The 27,013-nt window shown below is 42.4% G+C and overlaps 1 protein-coding gene across 1 annotated transcript in view; it reads left to right on the plus strand.

Moving 5' to 3' along the window:
- The window catches only part of ccser1 (coiled-coil serine-rich protein 1), a 592,747-nt gene that overhangs the window by 366,411 nt on the left and 199,323 nt on the right, over positions 1-27,013 (plus strand). The window contains exon 10 of the mRNA XM_034170482.1: positions 5,068-5,148. Coding sequence (XP_034026373.1) covers positions 5,068-5,148 — 81 coding nt within the window. The remainder of the gene's footprint in view (positions 1-5,067; positions 5,149-27,013) is intronic.

Here is a 27,013-nt window from a genome sequence, read left to right on the forward strand (position 1 = left end):
TGGCTGTAATGCATTTCCAACCATTGATCTTCAGTCTCCTGTCCTATATCATAAATCGTTTTGACAGTGGCTGCTGAAAGAGGAACCTGTGCTATATTTCTAGAGCCTATTTATCCTGAAGGTTCACAGCACATAGCAACATTCAAAACCAGCTGGATTTATTCCTGGTCTGTGTCTTTTTGTTGATTCTTGTGGTTTTTAGGTGTGCATTGATCATTGCTTCTCCTGGCTGTTTCTGGTTGTACTTATTGGAGTGTCATTTTTTGTTCTGAGAGCTATGTCTGTTCCTGGGTGTTACAATTGACTTTGTTTTCTGTTTCTATCTGCATTTTTTGTCATTCAGTAGTCATGACCTTTCTTGTGCTCTGTCCTTGTCATAGCATAATTTAATCTTTTTTTCTGTGCTCTATTAGTTCTTGTCAATTTGTTGTGCTTTTTAATGTGGTCCAGCCATCTGAAGCTATTGTTTTCTGCCGCGGTGTTTCTTGTTCATATTCAAACCCGCCTCGCCTGTCTGTCTAGTTTCAGTGTTCCCAGTCCAGTCTCCCCAACCTTGCCCAGTGTTGTATTGCCATCACATATGTTGTTATCAGGTCTCTCTGCCTTGTCTGTCCACAGTCACTGCTTCATCCTGTACTGTCAGCACTGTATGTACCTGAGTTCTGTTCCTGTACTCAGTCCTGACAGAATGAAATAACCAAAGATGGAACCAGCAGGCAAGACTGAGACTTTGTCTGACGTTGAGCACCTGTTAAAAGACTGCACATCTTGAAATTGTATATTTCTGTCATTGATTTACTGAACCAAAGAAAGAAACATTTTACAGACACCTCAACACTTATGGAGTACAGTAACTGATTTATGCTCCATTTTCCAAAACTGTCAGATATGGCTCCTCTGTTCAGGTAGTGGTTGCTGTCTCAGTGGGTACTTAATCCAGAACAGAGGTAATCCAGGTTCGCTGGTGCTCTGTGAGAGAGGTGGTTCCTTGGAGCCCTGTTGCAAATGAGCATAACTTGTCAAACAATCATTACATTCTTGACATGCTCCTGTACATTCACAAGGTATTGGAGGAACCAGGCCAGTGAGTGGAATATAGTGCACTAAGGTGGTATGGTGGATGCACTCACTCAGTTAACACCAAGGGATTGGTGGCAGCTGTCCTGACACTGCCAGCACTTATAGACCAATGTTGTTCTCCTGGGTTGTGCACTACGTGAGTCCATATGCACCTGTCTCCAGTAGTCAGTCATGTCAGAAAAAAAGCAGTCAGTCATGCTGAGTTATTCCTCAATCCAGATTATCTTGAGCCTGAAGCTAGTCTAATTCCATTGAAGACCACAAACAGACACAAACAGAAGAAGGTGAAACACAGTTTTGCAGCGCAAGCAGCCTCTGAGTTTGTCTCCAGCCCTCTTCATGACAATCTGCCAATGGCTATGGCTCATCAGTGTCACAGAACGTAGATGGTTTTGATGCTGAACACAGTTTATTTAAACTTGAACTCACAGCAAATATTAAAGGATTATTCACTGAATCTGAGGTCTGTACGGGGAAATATCAGACCGAGGGTCTGATATTCCCGTCCAGACTGAGCAAGTGAGGTTAATAATTTAATTTGATTTGATATATATATATATATATATATATATATATATATATATATATATATAAAAACATGTGAATGCCCAAATATGAAAGCTGCTGATGGCTCGTAGACAGAGCTGAAGTGAAGCCGTTTGCTTCAGCAGCGGAAGTTCACCTCCAAAAGAAACAAAAAAGAAAAAAGGACTTCACCTCCTCTGCTCACTTCAGAGCTCTGAAGCCAAGTTGAGCAGCAGCTCATCTCAGCTCACCTCCAAGCTGACGTCTGGTGTCCTGATAGAACACTGGAGCAGAGCAGGAACATGCCAACAGATGGTCCGGTTGTTAGCTGGTAAGCTTTCAATCTATGTTTTTTTTTCCAGATGCTGTTTAGATATTTCTGGAGTACGTTCATGTCCGACTTGCTTTTTCTAATCGTGTTTTTAGCTTCTGGTTTGTAAAGAAAATGCTCATTTCGCACTGATTGTCATGGAAACTGGTCCGATATGGGAAAATATCCGACCGGCAATCAGCCAATTAGAGCGCGCTTAGCGTCGCAGCCATATAATAAAATATTTTTTTCCTCTTATGTGCTTACTGAAACTTTGTAGAAATTGTGTGACATTCATCGTTTTTAGGAAAAAATGGATTTTAGCTAATGTCTCCTCAGTGTTGTCAAGTTAAACTCAGTTGCAAGGAACACTGACAGCATACCTCCGACAGTAAAAGTATTTGCTGGGATGCTGGCATTAAATGTTTTATTGTGAAATGGTGTGAGCACCATGAACTGTCTGCTGTTGTTTAACTTTGCTACCAGTAACATCAGCGAGTCACACTTGGCATTATTTGCAAACAAATGTGAAAAGAACACGTTTAACTGACGTCTGTTCTCAAAAGTCATTCTCCTGCAGTCTGTTTGTTTTCTCACTTTACCCTGACATTGAAGTTGCACTTCTTAGAGAGAGTTAGCTTACAGTCGCGAGACACCATGGAGGGCACCATCTTGGAAGTACTAATGTTGCAATGTTAATGAAAATAAAGGTTCAAAATAAAGGTTTTGAAAATGAATCCCCAAAATTGTCATAATAAAGGATGCACATCACCGTGGCATGTGCAAGCCATAAACGAAAGCTGAGGCCAATCTGACAAACAGTCAGAGAGATATGTGACCCCCCCCCCCCCCACACACACACACAGATGTTTCTTTTTTTATAGATAGATACACTTTGAAGTCATAACTTACCTGAAAGCACAACACGTCAATAAAGTCAAGACCTTACTCACTCCATGAGCACCACAGTGGTGACACTGGTAAGGAAACAGATTTTCTTTTTAATGAAGCTCCATGCAATATTTCTTGAGAAATGAATGAAAATACCAAAAACATGACCTATCTCACATTGTTAAAGTAAGTGGGGTGGGGGGATTCTGGATCCACTCATTAATCCACAACTGCTATAAAATTAAATAGTGTCTTTCTTGGCTCATGTTTCACTTTCTAACAAGTTTGATTAAAATTAGCCTAGTAGTTTTTGCCTCATCCTGCTGACAGACAGACAAGCCAACCAACCAGTAAACAACAAAGAACAGATAAATTTCTTTAACAATGTAATCCCCCCCCCCCCCCCCCAAAAAAAAAAACAAAAACAAAAAAAAGCCCGACCTCTGCGGGACTGATTCTTTTCGGTGTTTCAAAATATAGTCACACTGAACAAGGTTCTGAGGATTGTGTGTGAAGTTCTCATTTTTCAGTTCCTCTTTTTTGGCAATACTTAGTCAGTTCACATCCTTTCTCCCTGCAAAAGAAAACAGACAAGCAATCTGTACCACCTGATCAGATTTGATGACTCAGTCTCATCCAAGGCAAGAAAACTGGAACTGACCCATGTCATGAATTCTGGATGCCATCAGGATGTACCTTTTGTATTAAACCATCCATGTTGTATCACTTTCAGTTTTCAGTTTATGTCACCTTTTTTCTGCCTTTCTGCACTGTAATGGCTGATTGTTGTCACCAGCTGAGTGTTTTTTACGTCTCACGCATGGAAACATCAGCCAGTCTTCAGGCCTAGCACTTGCTCATGCATGCACAAACACAGATGCAGAACAGCCTTAAATTTGAACATTTGGCAGTTATGTCTGACAACATTGTACTGTCGCCTGCAACCAGCTGGATTAGATTCTTCACACATATGCTGCTTACATGTGCTTATGAGGAAAAATGAAAATGTTTCCACGTGTCTGCTGTATATAGTCGCAGCACATCTTTGGTAATTTTCTAATAGTTACCTGAATCACTGAGCAGCCACAGCTTAACCTTGTTTCAGTCTACACTGCACAGTCTTGGAAAGGTCACTCTCTCACTGACTGAAACTGGTCCGGATGTGCAGTTTTTGGTGATGTGTGAGGATTCTTGTCCTTTCCAGCGAACTTTAAGTGCAGTATTTTAAGGGAAAGGGCAGACCTGAGCCAACACTCTCCTCACTCTGCCTCCGTCTGTAAACCTGCCAGTGAAAACCTATTAATTATCTCCTAGAAGGACCTGCTAGCTGGCTGGGCATCACTAGCTGTCACTTTTTATGAGTTTTCTCCTCTCTCGGCCTGTGCATTTTTGTTGAAGGACTGTGCTCCAAGTGCAACATTTAGCTGTGGAAACACTACCTTCATTTTCATGCAGGAAAGCGTATGACTAATAAAAACATCTCAGCTTCTGCCAGAGCTGAACTTCATACAGTATATTTGAGGCGAGGGTTGTATCTGAAATTATCTTCTGTTCAATCTTCTATTTTTTACTGATTCATTCCTTACACCATTTGGTTGATTAATTTTAATCAATTTTAATACATTTTAAATACTTCATTGTTTCTGCAGCTTTCAGTTTGTTCTGTTAGCATATGCGTGATGAGTGTACAGCAAAATATAAAGTGCTGGGTTCTTCCGGTTCAGATGGCTTGCAGCCTTTCATGCCAAAATGAAGTCATCAAGGTCACATAAGGATCAGCAGGTTGCAGGTCAAAGTAAAAGCACCATTTTTGAAGATAAAGGTCAGCGCTTTTCTTTCTATACCTTCATCTCTAAATCTGCCAGCAGAACCTTGTTCATTATCTTTCACAAGGACCATCTAGCTGCCAGCAAGAGCTGTCACTTAAAAAAAAATTAAGCTTCTACAATGCACTTTGTGGAGGGTGTCTGTATCTATATTTGGCTGCAGAAGTGTTCTGCTGCGATTCAGCACAGTTTTCTGACCTCTTGGATTTGCTGTAATGGAGAAGAGGCTTTGCTGAGGTTGTTTAAGGCTGCTGCTTGTTTTCGTTTGATAGTTCTCTCAGCTTAGTAACTGAAGCCAGCTACACTGTTGCCTGTGGAGGCAAGGCGTAGGTCTCCTGAGAAATGCATTTAACTGTTCTGATTTATCAGTTTTTGATCTTAATTTTTTTTACACTTTGGATGCAGTTAATGGATGTGTATTTGTTTCGTATGCAGGAGAGTGCCAAAGCTGCCGTCAAGATAAAAGACTGTCAAATGACTGACCGCACAACACAGACGGAACACATGGGGCCAGAGGTGAGGTGTACACAGACACCACTCCCCTACAAACACACACACATTCTGTTCTGTCTCTCACCACCAAGCTGTGCACTGTGCACAGGAAGACATTTGGGATCTATGGAAGACACCTGCAGGATATTTATACACACCTGTCTTTCAGACTGAACGAAAAAGTATGTTTCCTTTGCATCGTTACTCCTCCTCTGTCCTCCTTTTGTTTGTGTTCAGAATTATATTTTACACTGAGCAACTCTGCTGACGCTTTACTCTTACTCCGTTCCATCATTTGTTCTCATCTCTTTAAGAGCATCTGGTCATGTTGTGCTAAAAGCTCCAATCCATCTTACTTTTCCAAAGACGTTGTACTGCAGTGACGTTTTTATTGTAGTCCACTACCTGCTCCTCTCCTCCTGCCTGGAGAGCATACTGCACTGTTTCTTAACTGTTTGGCTAACAACCTCAGTTGACATGGCCTGTTTGGCTTCACTCGGGGCTGACAGTATGGGAACACAGCAGTCCTAATGGATGACTGTCTAAAAATGGCTGCCTGTGCCAGAAAGAGGGCCAGAGTTTCTTTAACTTTTTCCTTGAAAACCACAACAAAAAAACCCCAACCTTTTCAAGCCTTCATCTGCTCTTTTCTATTATACCTTTTATCCTGCTGTTTATAAAGTTGGAATGAAACATTGTGTGAGTGGGTGCACAGTAGCACAGTGTCACCCACCCACATCTACAACAGATAATGTGTTTGATTTACTTATTCATTAACACATTCATGATTACGTTCACTCTGTAAGAAACCTTCTTGCATCTGTCTGCTTTCATGTGACATGTAGCTATGATACTATATTAGAATAGGTGTCAGGGGCCCTGCACTAACACTTATATAGGTTTTTTTATGAGGTTACTTTTTGATAAAATCACCTCGTCAGTTTTGGCAAACAGACGATATTAATGTCGTGCATCAAGAAGTAGGTGCACGGCATTATTCAAGTACACAGAGAAGAATCTTTTTTAAAGGGTAGTTAAAGTGTATTTAAAGAGCTGTCATGGTCAGTTAGATTTGCTTCTTTTATACCCTTTAAAGGTGGCGCTCTGTTCACTGCAGTGCACTGGTCGAGTAGCAGTGACATGAAGAATCCTGAGAAGATGCACATTATTTTATATGATATGAATACAAATGTAATTACTGGTTGAATAATGCTCCGTGAAAATGGAAGACATAAGCACATAGGAGCGTATGTGCTATTTGAAAGTTCTACGTGGGCGTGCCTCCACGAGCCAAGTGAAGAAAATTGCACACATCACAAACAGCCTATTTGAAATCCGCTGTCAGGCTGTTCTGCACAGGTGGGCTGTGCGTGGCACAATATGTGGTGAAGCTTGACACCAAAATCGCACGGTGCCATTGGCTCCTCATCGACGCTCCCTGTACTGCACTTCTCCCACTCACAGTGCCCAGATTAAATGCAGCATCGTCACAAAGATATATTAAGTCTTTATCTTATCTTTGTGCCCATCACATTGGCTTTCTTTTCTTATCAGTTTTTTTTTCTGTCTCCCTCCTGCACCCCCCCCCCCCCCCCCACACACACACACACACACACATGCACCGAAAATGGTCTGCTTTATGCTGTATTTGGTGTGCTTGCCCATGAGTTTCTCATTGGCTTTACATCTGCATATGGTTTGTGTGTACGTGTGTTTATTTATTTTGTGCAGTAGCCATTAGTCTTGGCCTTGGGTAGCAAAGTCAGTAAAAATGCTGTTGAACGTGTCAAAGTGACTTCAGCCTAAAAGGTTGCATTTATGACTCAGACATTATAATTCACTCATTATTGTAGTTATGCATGTTCAGATGTGTTGCCATGCCCCAGGAAGTACGATTTATGCATGAATAAAGGTGATACTCTGTTGACCATGAATTTTTCAAAAGGTTTTTTTTTTTTTTTTTTTGGCTGTGTCAGGGTGTGAGTTTGATCTGCTTCTGTCTCTTGGTTTTGATTTGTTTTATCTGTTTGGTTGCTTTCCCGTTTGACTATTTTCTTGTTAGACCTTTTCCCTGTGTTGGTTTTTCTGTCTCTGGGATGTGGGCTTGTCCTTCTCTCTCTCTCTGTCCCTGACCACGCCCTCATTCTGGTACCTTCTGCGCTCACCTGCTGTCAATTTGCTGCTCATTACCTGGATGTATATACGAGGTCTATTAGAAAAGTATCCGACCTTATTATTTTTTCAAAAACCATATGGATTTGAATCACGTGTGATTACATCAGACATGCTTGAACCCTCGTGGGCATGCGAGAGTTTTTTCACGCCTGTCGGTTACGTCATTCGCCTGTGGGCAGTCTTTGAGTGAGGAGTTGCCCACCCGCTCGTCGATTTTTTTCATTGTTTAGGAATGATTCAGAGACTGCTGCTTTGTTTGATAAAATTTTTTTCAAAACTGTAAGGCACAACTGAGTGGACACCATTCAATAAATTCAGCTGGTTTTTGGTAAAAATTTTAACGGCTGGTGAGAGATTTTGGTCTGGTAGTGTCGCTTTAAGGACTGTCCATGGCGCCTGACGGCGATCTGCGCTTCGAGGCGGCAGCGTCTCGCCGTTTCAAGTTGAAAACTTCCACATTTCAGGCTCTGTTGACGCAGTAAGTCATCAGAGAACAGAGAACTTTCAGAAGAAGTCGGCATGAGGAGTTTATTCGGACATTCCATTGTTAACGGTCATTTTGTAATGAAAGAACGTGCGGGCAGAGTCGCATGTCGGGCAGGACCCGACCGCGGGGGGTCGCGGCAGGAAAAACACCTCCGTTGGAAATCTTAACGGGCAAGTTGGAACATGCCCAAGCTGTTAAACAATTTCTCAGTTACTCACTTGTTGAAAGCCATCAAAAGCCGCCTGAATTTTACAAATGGTCTTCAACACGGAGGTGTTTTTCTGGTCGCGGCGCACACAGATTTGCGTCGTCGTCACGGAAACGACTCGGCGAATTTGCGCGCACGTTCTTTCATTACAAAATGACCTTTAACAGTGGAATGTCCACATAAACTCCTCATGCCGGCCTCTTCTGAATCTTCTCTGTTCTCTCACGACGTCCTGGGTCAACAGAACCTTAAATTAGGATGATTTCAGCTCGAAACAGCCAGACAACGTCGCCTGGAAGCGCTGCGCGACGTCCCGCTCCGTGGGAAGTCCTTACACCGACAGAAACACCCCATAATCTCTCATCAGCCGTTAAACTTTTCACAGAAAACCAGCTTAATTTCTGGAATAGTGTCCACTCAGATATTCCTCACAGGTCCAGAAAAATTTTTGATAAAGCAACGCGCGCCGTCTCGAGCAGCGTGTGAAACAAAGGAATTCAGCCGAGAGGGCGGGACCACATCTCACTCAAGGCCTGCCCACAGGGAAATGACGTCACTGACACGCGTGAAAAAACTCACGCATGCGCACGAGGGTTCAAGCATGATTGGTGTAATCACACGTCATTCAAATGCAAATAGTTAAAAAAAAAAATAAAAGGGTCGGTTTATTATCTAAGAGACCTCGTATATACTCCTCATTTTGCTCTGCTTCTTCACCAGATTGATGTGCCCTGTGCCTTCTTTCCAGGTCTCGGTTCTCGTTGTCCTTAGTCCTGTCTGCCTCATCGTGTTCTCGACCTCCAGCCTGTTTATTCCGACCTTGTTTAAGCCTGATGTTTATTGTACTGCTGCTGTGTTTTTTGGACTGCCTTCCCATGTACCGATCAGTGCTTTTCACATCACTAAAGTCTTGCAACAACCAGAGCTGCCTGTGTGAGTCTTGCATTTGTCTCCAAACCAAACCGTCTGTCAGATCAATCTGGCCAACAATGGAGGCAGCAGACTCAGATCCCTTTCAGCAAGCAGTACGTCACCACAACAAGCAGCTTGCACAGCAGGAAGATCTGCTTGCTTTGCTTAGCTCCGGGTTTAGTAAAACTCACAAGCCCTCTGGTGGTATGTGCCGTGGATGGTCATATTCTAGGTCAAATCACTCACCGCACTGAGCCGGTCAAAATGTTAATCTCTCTTTCATGTAGAATCGATCAGTTTTCATGTAATGGCTAATATGACTCACCCGATCATACTGGGGCACCAGTGGTTACAACGTCATGGCCCCAACTTTGATTGGGCTAAGTGTGAGATTGTATCTTGGAGTCCGGCATGTAATAATGTATGTCTGCACACATCAGTATGCCCTATGCAGGGGGCCAATCCTGATCTCGCAGGAGTTCCTGAATGTTACCACGATCTCGCAGCCATCTTTAGTAAAACGAAATCGCTACCACCACATCGTGAGTCTGATTGCGCGATCGAGCTACTCCCTAGGGCCATTCCACCATGGGGAAAGCTCTTTTCCCTTTCAGCTCCTGAACATCGTGCCATGAATGATTACATTCAGGAGTCATTAGCAGCTGGCTTGATCCATTCTTCATCGTCGCCCGCACAAGCGGGTTTCTTTTTTGTTGAAAAGAAGGATAAGACACTCCATCCCTGCATCGATTACCATGGCTTTAATGATATCACTGTAAAAAATCGTGATCCGATACCGCTAATCTCTTCTGCATTTGAGTTGTTGGAGGGAGCCACGGTCTTTACCAAGCTCGACCTGCGAAGCGCATATCATTTGGTCAGAATGAAACAAGGAGATTAATGGAAACGGGCTTCAGCACCTCCTCCGGACATTATGAATATCTAGTAATGCCGTTCAAACTCATGAACGCACTTGCCGTATTCTAAAACCTGGTCAGCGATGTGTTACAGGAGTTTCTCAACAAATTTGTCTTTGTTTATTTGGATGATATCCTTATTTTTCTCCAGATCTGATAACCCATAATTATCATGTCCACCTGGTACTACAAACTCTGCTGCAAAATGGGGATTATGTCAAAGCAGAAAAATGCAAATTCCACAGATCCACGGTCTCTTTCTTAGGTTTTGTGATTTCGGCAGGGGAAATTAAGATGGATCCCGCAAAAGTGGCGGTGGTTTGTGAGTGGGCAGTTCCCGCTTCCCGTAAGGAGGTGCAGCGGTTCTTAGCAGTTCAACTTTTATCACAGATTTATTTGGGGTTTCAGTACTGTCGCAGCTCCTCTACATGCAGTCAATTCATCCCTCTGCCCGTTTGCCTGGACGCCGGAGTGTGACGAGGTGTTCAGAGTCCTAACGAATTGCTTTATCACGACCCCCGTGCTACTCCTCCCTGACCCCGCATGACAGTTTGTGGTTGAAGTCAATGGCTCCAACGTGGGCGTGGGTGCCGTCCTATCCCAGTGGAGTCCCTCCGACAACAGGCTGCATCCTTGAGCCTTTCTGTCAAAGAAGCTGTCTCCAGCAGAGCGTAATTCTGGCATCGGCAACCGCAAGCTGTTAGCAGTCAAAGTGGCCTTGGAGGAGTGGCGGCACTGGTTGGAGGGGGCACAACTTCCGTTCATAGTCTACACTGACCACAAGAACCTCGAATATCTCAGCTCCACCTAACGTCTTAACTCCCGACAGGTCCGTTGTGCAATCTTTTTTAGTAGGTTTAATTTCACTCTGTCTTATTGCCCGGGCCCTTAAAACTTGAAACCCGACACATCCGGTTGATGCACCCATAGAGCTGGAGACGATTTTACCCTCCTCTTGTTTTGTGACCGCTCTAACCTGGGACATCAAGTCCAAGATTAAATCTGCAGTAGGGGATGCACCCGTTCCCACTGAGTGTCCGCGGGGAAAACTGTTTGTTCCTCCTGCCTTCAGGGGCAAAACCAATCAATCAATCAGTTTTATTTATATAGCGCCAAATCACAACAAACAGTTGCCCCAAGGCGCTTTACATTGTAAGGCAAGGCCATACAATAATTACGTAAAAACCCCAACGGTCAAAACGACCCCCTGTGAGCAAGCACTTGGCTACAGTGGGAAGGAAAAACTCCCTTTTAACAGGAAGAAACCTCCAGCAGAACCAGGCTCAGGGAGGGACAGTCTTCTGCTGGGACTGGTTGGGGCTGAGGGAGAGAACCAGGAAAAAGATATGCTGTGGAGGGGAGCAGAGATCGATCACTAATGATTAAATGCAGAGTGGTGCATACAGAGCAAAAAGAGAAAGAAACAGTGCATCATGGGAACCCCCCAGCAGTCTACGTCTATAGCAGCATAACTAAGGGATGGTTCAGGGTCACCTGATCCAGCCCTAACTATAAGCTTTAGCAAAAAGGAAAGTTTTAAGCCTAATCGTAAAGTAGAGAGGGTGTCTGTCTCCCTGATCCGAATTGGGAGCTGGTTCCAGAGGAGAGGAGCCTGAAAGCTGAAGGCTCTGCCTCCCATTCTACTCTTACAAACCCTAGGAACTACAAGTAAGCCTGCAGTCTGAGAACAAAGCGCTCTATTGGGGTGATATGGTACTATGAGGTCCCTAAGATAAGATGGGACCTGATTATTCAAAACCTTATAAGTAAGAAGAAGAATTTTAAATTCTATTCTAGAATTAACAGGAAGCCAATGAAGAGAGGCCAATATGGGTGAGATATGCTCTCTCCTTCTAGTCCCCGTTAGTACTCTAGCTGCAGCATTTTGAATTAACTGAAGGCTTTTCAGGGAACTTTTAGGACAACCTGATAATAATGAATTACAATAGTCCAGTCTAGAGGAAATAAATGCATGAATTAGTTTTTCAGCATCACTCTGAGACAAGACCTTTCTAATTTTAGAGGTATTGCGTAAATGCAAAAAAGCAGTCCTACATATTTGTTTAATATGCGCATTGAATGACATATCCTGATCAAAAATGACTCCAAGATTTCTCACAGTATTACTAGAGGTCAGGGTAATGCCATCCAGAGTAAGGATCTGGTTAGACACCATGTTTCTAAGATTTGTGGGGCCAAGTACAATAACTTCAGTTTTATCTGAGTTTAAAAGCAGGAAATTAGAGGTCATCCATGTCTTTATGTCTGTAAGACAATCCTGCAGTTTAGCTAATTGGTGTGTGTCCTCTGGCTTCATGGATAGATAAAGCTGGGTATCATCTGCGTAACAATGAAAATTTAAGCAATGCCGTCTAATAATACTGCCTAAGGGAAGCATTTATAAAGTGGATAAAATTGGTCCTAGCACAGAACCTTGTGGAACTCCATAATTAACCTTAGTCTGTGAAGATGATTCCCCATTTCCATGAACAAATTGTAATCTATTAGATAAATATGATTCAAACCACCGCAGCGCAGTGCCTTTAATACCTATGGCATGCTCTAATCTCTGTAATAAAATTTTATGGTCAACAGTATCAAAAGCAGCACTGAGGTCTAACAGAACAAGCACAGAGATGAGTCCACTGTCTGAGGCCATAAGAAGATCATTTGTAACCTTCACTAATGCTGTTTCTGTACTATGATGAATTCTAAAACCTGACTGAAACTCTTCAAATAGACCATTCCTCTGCAGATGATCAGTTAGCTGTTTTACAACTACCCTTTCAAGAATTTTTGAGAGAAAAGGAAGGTTGGAGATTGGCCTATAATTAGCTAAGATAGCTGGGTCAAGTGATGGCTTTTTAAGTAATGGTTTAATTACTGCCACCTTAAAAGCCTGTGGTACATAGCCAACTAATAAAGACAGATTGATCATATTTAAGATCGAAGCATTAAATAATGGTAGGGCTTCCTTGAGCAGCCTGGTAGGAATGGGGTCTAATAGACATGTTGATGATTTGGATGAAGTAACTAATGAAAATAACTCAGACAGAACAATCGTCTAACCAAATACCGGCATCACTGAAAGCAGCCAAAGAGAACGATATGTCTTTGGGATGGTTATGAGTAATTTTTTCTCTAATAATTAAAATTTTATTAGCAAAGAAAGTCATGAAGTCATTACTAGTTAAAGTTAAAGGAATACTTGGCTCAATAGAGCTCTGACGCTTTGTCAGCCTGGCTACAGTGCTGAAAAGAAACCTGGGGTTGTTCTTATTTTCTTCAATTAGTGATGAGTAGTAAGATGTCCTAGCTTTACGGAGGGCTTTTTTATAGAGCAACAGACTCTTTTTCCAGGCTAAGTGAAGATCTTCTAAATTAGTGAGACGCCATTTCCTCTCCAACTTACGGGTTATCTGCTTTAAGCTGCGAGTTTGTGAGTTATACCATGGAGTCAGGCACTTCTGATTTAAAGCTCTCTTTTTCAGAGGAGCTACAGCATCCAGAGTTGTCTTCAATGAGGATGTAAAACTATTGACGAGATACTCTATCTCACTTACAGAGTTTAGGTAGCTACTCTGCACTGTGTTGGTATATGGCATTAGAGAACATAAAGAAGGAATCATATCCTTAAACCTAGTTACAGTGCTTTCTGAAAGACTTCTAGTGTATTGAAACTTATTCCCCACTGCTGGGTAGTCCATCAGAGTAAATGTAAATGTTATTAAGAAATGATCAGACAGAAGGGAGTTTTCAGGGAATACTGTTAAGTCTTCAATTTCCATACCATAAGTCAGAACAAGATCTAAGATATGATTAAAGTGGTGGGTGGACTCATTTACATTTTGAGCAAAGCCAATTGAGTCTAACAATAGATTAAATGCAGTGTTGAGGCTGTCATTCTCAGCATCTGTGTGGATGTTAAAATCGCCCACTATAATTATCTTATCTGAGCTAAGCACTAAGTCAGACAAAAGGTCTGAAAATTCACAGAGAAACTCACAGTAACGACCAGGTGGACGATAGATAATAACAAATAAAACTGGTTTTTGGGACTTCCAATTTGGATGGACAAGACTAAGAGTCAAGCTTTCAAATGAATTAAAGCTCTGTCTGGGTTTTTGATTAATCAATAAGCTGGAATGGAAGATTGCTGCTAATCCTCCGCCTCGGCCCGTGCTACGAGCATTCTGGCAGTTAGTGTGACTCGGGGGTGTTGACTCATTTAAACTAACGTATTCATCCTGCTGTAACCAGGTTTCTGTAAGGCAGAATAAATCAATATGTTGATCAATTATTATATCATTTACTAACAGGGACTTAGAAGAGAGAGACCTAATGTTTAATAGACCACATTTAACTGTTTTAGTCTGTGGTGCAGTTGAAGGTGCTATATTATTTTTCCTTTTTGAATTTTTATGCTTAAATAGATTTTTGCTGGTTATTGGTGGTCTGGGAGCAGGCACTGTCTCTACGGGGATGGGGTAATGAGGGGATGGCAGGGGGAGAGAAGCTGCAGAGAGGTGTGTAAGACTACAACTCTGCTTCCTGGTCCCAACCCTGGATAGTCACGGTTTGGAGGATTTAAGAAAATTGGCCAGATTTCTAGAAATGAGAGCTGCTCCATCCAAAGTGGGATGGATGCCGTCTCTCCTAACAAGACCAGGTTTTCCCCAGAAGCTTTGCCAATTATCTATGAAGCCCACCTCATTTTTTGGACACCACTCAGACAGCCAGCAATTCAAGGAGAACATGCGGCTAAACATGTCACTCCCGGTCCGATTGGGGAGGGGCCCAGAGAAAACTACAGAGTCCGACATTGTTTTTGCAAAGTTACACACCGATTCAATGTTAATTTTAGTGACCTCCGACTGGCGTAACCGGGTGTCATTACTGCCGACGTGAATTACAATCTTACCAAATTTACGCTTAGCCTTAGCCAGCAGTTTAAAATTTCCTTCAGTGTCGCCTGCTCTGGCCCCCGGAAGACAATTGACTATGGTTGCTGGTGTTGCTAACTTCACATTTCTCAAAACAGAGTCGCCAATAACCAGAGTTTGTTCCTCGGCGGGTGTGTTGCCGAGTGGGGAAAAACGGTTAGAAATGTGAACGGGTTGGTGGTGTACACGGGGCTTCTGTTTAGGACTACGCTTCCTCCTCACAGTCACCCAGTCGGCCTGCTTTCCCGGCTGCTCGGGATCTGCCAGATGGAAACTAACGGTGGCTAAGCTACTTTGGTCCGCACCGACTACAGGGGCCTAGCTAGCTGTAGAATTTTCCACGGTGCAGAGCCGAGTCTCCAATTCGCCCAGCTTGGCCTCCAAAGCTACGAATAAGCTACACTTATTGCAAGTACCATTACTGCTAAAGGAGGCCGAGGAATAACTAAACATTTCACACCCAGAGCAGAAAAGTGCGGGAGAGACAGGAGAAGCCGCCATGCTAAACCGGCTAAGAGCTAGTAGCTGCGATAAGCTAGCGGATTCCTAAAAACACACAAAGTGAATAATGTGTAAATAATTTAGAGGTGATTCAGCAGAGGGAGTGCTTTAGTTAAGGCACGTGAAGATTACACTGTGAAACAAATCGTTATCTAGTTAACTAGATCAATCTAACTGCGCAGATTAAACAGCTAACAGACACAGCAAAACACCGCTGTGCTCCGGAACTGGAAGTGATACAATACCGCAGTGAGAGCCAACCACCAGTAGCTGGAGTCACGAAGGCCAAATGTTCTGTCATCCCAGTATCAAGAAGACCACATTCATAATTCACCAAAGGTTTTGGTGGCCAGGGTTAGTCAAGGATGTCACCGAATATGTATCTGCTTGTCAGCAATGCACGATGCACAAATCGTCTAATCACCTGCCCGCTGGCACTTTGCAGCCTTTACCGATCCCGATTCATCCATGGATGCATATCGCGATGGATTTTGTAACTGGGTTTCCACCTTCTAAGAGGCATATGGCTGTCCTGACAGTGGTGTAAGGAAACCACAGTAATAATGTTAAATCAGATTTTTAAATTGCACGGGTTACCTCATAGTGTCTGACCGGCGCCCGCAATTTGTATTCCATTTTTGGAGGACGTTTTGCCATCTCCTCGGGGTCACATCCAGCTTAACCTCGGGGTACCATCCACAGGCCAATGGGCAGGTGGGACGGTTAAACCAGGAATTAGAGAAAGGACTTTGGTTAGTTGCATTACGACACTCTGCACTCCCCAGTCCCTTCAGCACTTAGTTTGATTCTTTGTTGCCAAAGGACCTGGGAGCAGGCACAGGCAGTTCTTTCGCATTCCACGTTGTCTTATAAGGCCTCCGCTGACCGTATGGACCACTTCCCCATCTTACGTTGCAGGCCAGAAGGTGTGGCTCTCGATGCGTAATCTTACACTATCTGCCTATCAAATTGCTAAACAATAATGTCTAAAACACGAGTTGTGCAACACTTATGGTGTTTCTCTTGATTTCCTGTCATGTTAATTTGTTATAGATGTGGCTGTTTCTATTTGTATTTGTTTGTTTTCCTTTTGTAAAGGCACTTAGCATGAGTCCAAGACAAATTTCCCTAAGGGGATAATAAAGTGTATCATATCGTATCGTACACTTAGGGGTGTGCCCAAAAAATTGGCTCCCAAGTTCGTCGGTCCATTCCGTTTTCAAGGTCGTTCTCTGTGTTTGTTTTTCTGTCTGTGGGCTTGTCCCCCCCCCCCCCCCCCCCCCCCCGACCATGCCCTCATTCTGGCACCTTCTGCACTCACCTGCTGTCAATTTGCTGCTCATTACCTGGATGTACATATACTCCTCATTTTGCTCTGCTTCTTCGCCAGATTGATGCGTCCTGTGCCTTCTTTCCAGCTCTTAGTTCTCATTTTCCTAAGTCCTGCCTGCCTCATCGTGTTCTCGACCTCCAGCCTCTTTATTCTGACCTTGTTTAAGCCTGTTTATTGTACTGCTGTTGCTTTTTTGGACTGCCTCCCCGTGTACCGACCAGTGCTTTCCACATCACTAAAGTCTTGCAACAACCAAAGCTGCCTTGTGAGTCTTGCATTTGTCTCCAAACCAAACCACCTGTCAGGCTGCTCCTGTTGTCTGTGAGTAGTTGCCACAGTGGAGCTAGTAAGGATCCCCATATTGATTTAGCACACCTTTTGCAGCAGATATCGTTCCTGGTGTAACTCCACATGTACAAGCAGAAAATGAACCGAATGTGCATGTTTCCATCATGGGGAAACTGGAGTACCTGGAGGAAACTGCTCCAGACATGGTTGAAAAAAATGTCATTTCCACACAGACAGGAACTGGTCATAACTGGTCTTGAACCCAGGACTTTCTTACAGATGAATATCCAGACTGGTCAAATTCTCCTAAGGAAATAATGCAACACTGCAATTGCTTAATGGCATATACTGCATGCATATGCACACATACACACAATTTGGAGCTTTTAAGGTCCTACTCAAGGTCAAAGGTCAGATGACTAAAAGAAAGTGAATACATTACTTCCTGTGACTGTAACATAAGTGTATATTTAACCATTTCCTTCAAATAGTCACTCAGTGTTGACATTGGCCTTTGATGTCAGCTTTTAAGTAGGGCTGTAATAATTAACCAATATGAATTAATGGATAAAACTACATTGATACATGAACACCGGAATTGATCTGAAAGTACTATGAACTGGTTGATGTTTCTATTTAATGTTGTAAATAATTTGAGTTAAGGTTTGTTCCCTCTTACGTCTACATCTTCAAACCCTCTGAACAGTTCAGATATTGAAGTGAGTAGGGTTGCGTATGCAGAACAGGTTCTTTTTGGGTATCGTTAAGAATTGATTCGATCTACCAACATCAGTAGCCTTTTTGCTTAACAATTCCCTTATTGGTCCTTCAGAGCGGCTGTTGTTTTTGAAGGTGTTTGTTGGGAAAATGATAATTTCTCTACATTGATTACAGACCCTGCAGTGGCTCTGTAATCAGCCGATTCTGCAGCGCGACTCCACTTTGAAGCGTGAACCAATGAAGCAGTGCTTTGATCCCCTGGCTTGTTGGTTCTTTGATTTGCTGCTCTTCAGAAGCGGCAAGTCCGCTTCTTAACCCCTCTCAACGGCATTAAAATATATCAGTCGTGAGTCACTTTTGTGTGAATTAAAGTCACTTACTGGGACTCTTGTCTTCTTGCAGTCAAGAAATGAGAATTGTCCTCCATTTTGTTGGCACAGCTCCAAATGCTGCGTGGCTCTCTGCCGAGACAGTCCGGTCAGAATTAATAACTTCAAAACGAATTGCCACTTTAAATAAAATGACATCTCTTTCCAAATGCTGTATTACAGACAATAAACTACAATAAACTAAAACATTCTTTTTTCCTCCCACAATGAGACACCCTCCATTCTTTATAAATTACATCCTGACGTGCAACACAGCCAGCTGCAAGAGCTCAGCTCAGATGTATGGAAAGACATTCGTCCCAATAATGTCTGAAAGGAAATGCTTTTGACAAAAACTACAGGTTTTGTTTATTTCTGTTCATGTCCAGAGATCAAGGATACACAATGTAGAGCAGGGGTGGCCAAGTTCGGTCCTCGAGAGCCACCTTCCCTGAATCCAATGAAAGACTCATTAGAAGACTTTTAATGAGCCTTTCATTGGATTCAGGTGTGTTGAAGCAGGGAGACAACTAAGAGTGTCAGGAAGGTGGCTCTCGAGGACCGAACTTGGCCACCACTGATGTAGAGTTTATCTCCAGAGTTTAATTTCAGAGTTTAATTTCATATTTCATATGTCTTTACTTTTAGACTCATTAAAATGTTGTTGACATAGAAAACCTGTAAAGCCTACTTTTAGTACACAGAAAATTCACAGGAGGTATCGATAAGGAATTGGATTGAAAAGCGGAATTGATAATGGTCTCGATATCGATTAAAATCTTATCAATATCTATCCCTAGACATGAGGCTCTTGCAAGACTGCTCACAGGAATGTTTAACTTTGTGAGGAAAGGACAAAATTATCCAATTGTGATATGTGATATAATGGATAAACTTATGTATTTGTATTTTACATTCAGTTGACAATTTGTTAATACTGTCCTACCAGTTCAGAATGGGGAAAAAAAAAACCTAAACAACGCTCCTGTTTACATGAAATATGTATTTTAAGGTTGGCAATGCCAGTTTTGGATTAGTCCACGGGTGGGCAATCACATGCCATGAAGGGCCAAGACGCTGCAGCTTTCCCTTCACACCAATCCCCTAAGCAGGTGATTTCCTTAATGATCAGGTGTTTATGTTCAGGAGAGAATCTCATCAGCAAACCCACCTGCTGAGGCAATTGGTTGCAAGGAAAACAGTTGCTTGGCCCTCATTGCTCACCCCTAGAATCTTACATGGAAAATTAATTTCTCTGTTACAAAAATAATTGTATCCACTTCATAGGTCCATGCCCTTTAGTGCTTCATTGTTTTGACACTTGGATTATATGGCCACTGGAAATTATAAATAACTGGATGCTTAGCTGCATCTTTGCCGTCTTTGACTATTTGTTGTTTTTCTTTGTTTTATTTGATAATTTGTTATTAGTAGTATGTTCAGAGTAGATGGTCAATCCTCTGAGTCTGGTCTGCTTGAGGTTTCTTCCCGCAGTCAACAACCCCCACCGCTGTCAGTCACTCACACACACACACACACACACACACACACACACACACACACACACACACACACACACACACACACACACACACACACACACACACACACACACACACACACACACACACGACTGAAAACAAGGCTCACTCATGCAGTAGTACCATTTGCTGCTTATGATGGCCTGGCTGTTGTGTGTGTTACTTTCGATCTACCACATATTTATCTCACAGTGATGAAGATGACAAATGTATGTTACATGTATATTAGCCAGATGCTATGATGCAGGACCATAGCTGTAGCTTTAATTTTTAAAGATTTTCATAAGTGAATTTTCTCTGAGCTGTGTTGTTGTGATTCAGTGCCTGGTAAATTATTACAGTGTACGAACATGCTATGTTTTCAGCGAAGACAATACCAGACTATTAAACATGCTAATCACTGCCTCAGCCTTTCTAATTTATTGGACTTTCTCAAACTTGCTGTAAAGTGTGTGGTCTTGACCATGGAATACAATATGTCCACATTTAGGTTGACATTGAACAGCATTGGCAACTATTCGAAGACAAGCACTTAGCTATATAGTTCTCCATATGCTCTGGCCTCTTGAGTAAATGGTCTCTTAATTAGAGGAGCAGCTGGCTGCCTGCGAGCAAGACAGGCTAACAGCACAGGTGACTTCACTGAGCAGTAGCTTCCAGCATGTGCCGTCTGATTTTGGCCCCCTCCCCTGTTGTGTATATTCAAAAAAAGAATTCAAAGTATGCATGCTCATGTATGAGTGTGTAAAAATATGCTGCTGCATGGAGAAGGTCTATGTAGGTTAGCTATCGCAGTGCATTCAGGACAGTTGGCAAGCAACAGAAAGTGTGTCTACAAGTGGGGCAGCTACTTCTACTGCTTTTGCCACTTCACAAGGTCAATCGTCCCACTCATCCTCTCTCCATCTTCCAAACTCTTTCTTTTCTGGAACATCCTCCTACTTTTTCCTCATGCTGTTGTCTTCTTCTTTCTTTTACACACATTTTTCTGAGCTGATTTCAGAAAATGTAGATGATAGCTTCCAGAAGTTACAGAGCACCTCTCCTCAAGGGCTCCATGAATCCATCAGGGATTCTTCTGTCCTAGTTTTTCCACCATTGGACACATTATCTTGGGGACCGTTCTGTGCCCCCGCACTCTGTCCCACACAGGAGGGACAGTTTATTGAAAAGTTTCTCTTTTATTCTTCTCGAAAAGAGCTGCCTGGTCTCCTGCTCTGTACTATAAAGGGCAGAACAGAATGCTATTAGTCACCCCCTCCCAAAGAAACAAACAACAACAACAAACCCCCCCCCCCCAAAAAACAAATCATTATGGGAACTCTTGTTACATATGGTTAACACAGTTTTCATTATCTGCTGTGGATAAAATTTACATTTAAAAAATTCCTCACTCCTGTTCTTGATTATTATATGACTATTATACAAATAATGAATGTTTATGAGTTCAGTGGTATGAATATTTCATGAGGTGAAAGCTGCTTTCACCTCACGAATTAAATATTCGTTCCATTGAAAGAATGTAAAAACATTCATTATTTGTTTTATACGAGGTCTGTTAGAAAAGTATCTGACCTTTTTATTTTTTGCAAAAACCATATGGATTTGACTCACGTGTGATTGCATCAGCCAAGCTTGAACCTTCGTGCGCATGCGTGAGTTTTTTTCACGCCTGTCGGTTGCGTCATTCGCCTGTGAGCAGGCTTTGAGTGAGCACTGGTCCTCCCCCCTTGTCGGATTTTCATTGTGAGGAAAATGTTTGAACGGCTGGAGCAGCGCTGCATCAAATGTTTCCAGAAACTGTGAGAGACAGCCAGGTGGACACCATTCAGAAAATTCAGATGGCTTTCAGGGACGATTTTATGGTCATCACACAGATTAAGGAGTGTTACAGCCGGTTTAAAGACGGCGCACAATGGCAGAGGGCGCGCCGCGGTCCGAGCGGTGATCGACAGGCTGAAACGACCAGATCATTTCCAAACTGAATGCTGTATTGATCCGGGACGTCGACTGACTACCAGAGAAATGGCAGAAAAGGTGGACATCAGCACTTTTCCGGCACATTCCACTGTTAAAGGAGAATTTGTCATGAAAACAGGAGTGGAGGAATTCGCCACGGAGCCGCTAATGGCGTGGAACGAAAGCACCTCCGTGTTGGTCTCACAGGACTCCGTGTTGGTCTCACAGGACATGTGACATGCCCAGATCTTCGACAATTTCTCGGATACTCACTCGACTGAAAAGCCACCCAAAGCCATCTGAATCTTCCGAATGGTGGAAGAGCTGGGCATGTCCCGTGAGACTTCCAACACGGAGGTGCTTTTTGTTCTGTGCCATTACGCGGTTCCGTCCTGATGCGCGAATTCCGCCGCACGTCTTTCATTACAAAATCTCCTGTAACAGTGTAATGTGCCATAAAAGTGCTATGTCCACCTCTCTTGCCATTTCTCTGGTAGTCAGACGACATCCCGGATCAACACAGCCTTCAGTTTGGAAATGATCTGGTCGTTTCAGCCTGTCGATGGCCGCTTGAAGCACGGCGAGCCCTCATCCGCTGTGGGCCGTCTTTAATCCGGTTGTAATGCTCCTTAATCTGTGTGATGCCCATAAGATCTTCACCGAAAGCCATCTGAATTTTCCGAATGGTTTCCACCTGGCTGTCTCTCACAGTTTCTGAAAAAATTTTGATGCAGCAAAGCGGCAGTCGCTCAGCCATTTTCCTGACAATAAAAATCCGCCGAGGGGGCTGGACCACTCCTCCCACAAAGCCTGCTCACAGGTGAATGACGCAACCGACAGGCGTGAAAAAACTCACACATGCGCACGAAGGTTCAAGCTTGTCTGATGCAATCACACGTGATTCAAATCCATATGGTTTTTGTAAAAAATAAAAAGGTCGGATACTTTTCTAACAGACCTCGTATAACGGCTAAAATAAATCCTTGTCATTTTATATTTTATTAATTTATAAACAACAGAAAAGGGACACACACGCAACCGGGTTGGCACTTGTGCGCGTGTGTACTGCCAAAAAAAGACTGTGTACATCCTCAGTGCAGCGAGAAAAAAAAAAATCACGTCAGAAATTAGTCCAGCTTTTCATTCTTTCTTCCTGCTAACAGCCTCCAGACAGCGCAGTGGATTTGTTTTGTGTGTGTGTGTGTGTGTGTGTGTGTGTGTGTGTGTGTGTGTGTGTGTGTGTGTATGTATGTGCACACTCACATCTGCTGTCAGCCGTCTGGATGCATGAAGAACTGTTCAGATGAAAAGCTGACGTGATTTTGGGCTGGACTTAGGAACTACACAAAGTACACGCACACATAAGCGCCGACCAGGTTGCGTGTGTGTGCACGTGCGCGGGGGACAATGACTCTCCCGATACATAATTTGACTGAGCTAACTGACATTGCTAATTCACACACACACACACACACACACACACACACACACACACACACACACACACACACACACACACACACACACACACACACACACAAAACAAATCCACTGTGCTGTCTGGACGCTGTTAGCAGGAAGAGAGATGAAAAGCTGACGTGATTTTGGGCTGGACTTAGGAACTACACAAAGTACACGCACACATAAGCGCCGACCAGGTTGCGTGTGTGTGCACGTGCGCGGGGGACAATGACTCTCCCGATACATAATTTGACTGAGCTAACTGACATTGCTAATTCACACACACACACACACACACACACACACACACACACACACACACACACACACACACACACACACACACACACACAAAACAAATCCACTGTGCTGTCTGGACGCTGTTAGCAGGAAGAGAGACGAAAAGCTGGACGCATTTCTGACGTGAATTATTTTTTTTGCTGCACTGAGGACTTACACAGTTGAACAACCCGGTTGCTTCGCCTCGTTGTATGGTTTGCTCCAGCTTTCACCTCATGAAATTTTCATACCATTGAACTCATAAACATTCATTATTTCGTCCGCCAAGGACATAATTGTCCCAGTCCAAATAGAGTTAAATATACTCTATCACAGTGTAAAATCAACTCTTATTGGAGTAGAAACTCTTGATTTGATAAGACGGTAGAGCTGATTTCACTCTATAATAGAGTGTATTTTACTCTATTTAGAATGGGACCAAATCTTATCAAGCACAGGAAAAATTTTACTTTGTAAAATTTACTGTGTAGGATTATGTCAAAACTACTTCACAGATTTTGATGAAATTTTCATCACAGATGGATATTAGGCCATGGAAGACACCATTAAATTTTGGAGGTGATTCAGATCACTTTATATAGGCTTTTAAGGATTATGTCAAAACTTCTAAACACATTCTCACCATTTTGCACCACAGATAGATATAAGACCATGGAAGACTGTACTGAATTTTGAAGGCGATCTGGATCAGAATTTCAATTTGTATGCTTCACTTTGTCAGATTTTGAGGATTATGTCAAAACTCCTTAACGGATTTTCACCAGATTTTCACCACACATTGGTGTTCGTCCTTGGAAGGCTTCATAAAATTTTGGAGGTGATCTGGATCCAGAGCTAGATTCTGAATCAGGATTTCACTTTGTAGGCTTTTAAGGTTTACGTCAAAACTACTTCACGGATATGACAGCACAGTGGAAAACCAACATCAGGAAGACACTATTTTTTCAGATAGCAACATCTTGATCAGTCGCATCATTCTGGATCAGTATGCAATTATTGCATTGTGTTGTGGACACAATTTGCTTAAGGTAAAGTCTGGGTCACAATGTGAATCAGTTTTCTTTTACTTTTATCTTTTAACCCTTGGTAGATGTCAGAATTGTCTGATTGCGCTTGTTGAATTCTGCATTCTGCGTGCAGTAAAGCTTCATGACATTCAGAAAGTCATATGCCTGCCATATCCCAACAGTCCTCCACTTGCCTCTTCTTTAGTCATTAAAAAAATTAAAAAAATGTTGTAGCAACCTAAAGTTTCACAACCACACCACTAGGGATAGGTATTGATAAGATTTTATCGATATCGATGCCATTCCGCTTATCGATCCAATTCCTTATCGACCCGCTGCAGGGTCTGTAATCAATGTAGAGAAATTATCATTTTCCTGACAAACATCCCCAAAAACAACAGCCACTCTGAAGGACTGATCAGGGAATCATTAAGCAAAAAGGTTATTGATGTAGGTGGATCGAATTGTTTCTTTATGATACCAGAAAGGAACCGGTTCCCGATACCCATCCCTACACACCACTGTCAATAATGATTTAAACTGCAACCACTTACTGTATCATTTTGCTGAGTGACTAATTTTATTTTCAATTTCGATTTCAATTTGTTTTTATTTATATAGCGCCAAATCACAGCAAAGATGCCTGAAGGTGCTTTTTGATCTTTTTGGCTGTAGTGGTAAAATTCATAGATTCATTCACTCATTAGATGGGGCCAGTGTGATATTTCAGTGTCTCTTTAGTGCTGCTGTAGAGCAGGTGATCAGTGGGATAAGGAATTGGGCTCCCAATATGTAGACCTGTGTTTGTTTCCAGATCGTGCTTCCTGTCTGTGTCCTTGGGCAATACAATTCATCTGCATTGGCCCAGTCCACTGAGTGTTAAAAGCCTTGTTGGGAAGTTCTCCGTGATTGACTGGCATCCCATCCAGGGGAAGTTGTAGGCTCTCGGCCGTTTCACACTCTAATATCTTTGGGTAAGCACAGGTACTGATGGGCCTTAGGGCCTATCTTGGCCTTACGTCTCCTTCTTCTTCTTTAGTGCTCCAAATGAACACCCAAATATTAATTCATTTCTATTGTGTGTGTCTTGAAAGAGCCAAACAGAAGCTGAAAAGTGGAGACAAACCTCCGTTTTTCATTCTGCACTCTGCATTCTTCAGTGATTCTTTTTGACAGTGTGCCAAAATAGAAGTTGAGAGATGAAAAGAAAAAGAAATAGATGGAGAGAAACGGCAAGAAGGCTTTATGTCCAATGGAGACTCTTAAGAGCTAGAGGTATGATGAGTGTTTGAAAAGGTTTTTTTCTTAAATAGGTGTGGGGGGATTGAATCGATTGAGATTGCTTTCTTTCAGCAAGCTAATTTCATGGGTATTCTTATATGGAACATTTTATTGGAACAAATCAAAAGCTCATGATGGTTTGCTCACTTGGATTCTTGTGCTTTTTTCTCTCTTTTCTATTATCTTTACTTTTCTCCCTCCTTTTTTTCTCAGTCACTTTGTACTTCTCGCTTCGTACTGTCTCACCTTAATCACTTCTGAAAAGGATGAGAGGAGCAGAAGAATAATTGTGGAATTTACCGTCTGTTTGTGGGCTGTTACATTGGAGCCGAGAAACGGTGATTCTTCACTTGCTTTCTTGCGCTCCCGTTTTCTCTCTTCTCCACAATACAGTACGTTTATATGCAGAAAAACCCTTTCTTTGTGCTTTTGATCCCTGAATGTAAATAATACACCAAAAAGAAGAGAAAAAAGGATATTGATGGCCGCTAATATTCTTTTATTTGTGAATGACTTGAACAACGTTTGTCTCACTAGTTTCCACAGCTGTCACTCAACTATAAAAAAATATAAGTAAATAAATGAATAAAACATTGTAAATTTCATATGAAGTAATTTGGTGACATCAGAGTGCCAAAAACATTCTGCCAGTCGCTTTGTTGTTGTTACCCATTTTTCAGAAATGCAGTTGAGTTTTTGACTCTTCTTTGACATTTTAATTGAATATATTTTTAATATAATGGGTGTATATGAAGTACATTTATTTTTGTCTTGTTAATTTAAGGTTGTTGACTTTCTTTTTGTTCCAGATACATTTCTAGACTATGATTTCAGACAGTACTCAGAGCTGTGACAGCTAAATGAATTACACAGAAACAATACAGTATGGTACAAAACGCCACCACCAACTGACAGACCAGCATAATAGAAAATTGTTCTGTAGATATGACTACAAACAGCATGTTATTGTGATGGAAATATCTAAGCAAGAAACAATTGTGTGCTGTGCTGGACAGCCTTAGATGATGGATCGTGGAAAGTTGTCTTGAGCAAAACAAATTTATCAACAAAACAAGCATAGATGAGCGCTCTTATTGTTTGAAATTGTCTATATCTAAAATAATTTAAAAATGAAAGCTTGTATTTTCTCATCAGATTTAAAGGTCTTTGAGCCATATTTTGACAACCGATGCAGACAAGAGTTGTACAGAGGATGTGAGTCCATTTGGTGCAGGTCCAAGTGTACTTTGCTATTAAAGTGACAGGAAATTCCACCCCAAAGCTTGGGTGAAAAGCGGTTAGAGTTACTGTTCATTTGGCATGGGCGTATTGTAGTCTCAACATTATAGAGTGGCACCTGTCATTCCCTTGAATCTGAACTGTGCCAGACACATTGAGGAAGTGGACGCAACTGCAAGGATTTCTGGTGGGTTAACAGATTAGCACCATCCTGTCACTGTCCACAATGGAGAGCGATCAACAAAGGTT

This window comes from Thalassophryne amazonica, chromosome 5, assembly GCF_902500255.1.
Source record: "Thalassophryne amazonica chromosome 5, fThaAma1.1, whole genome shotgun sequence".
NCBI classification, from domain to species: domain Eukaryota; kingdom Metazoa; phylum Chordata; class Actinopteri; order Batrachoidiformes; family Batrachoididae; genus Thalassophryne; species Thalassophryne amazonica.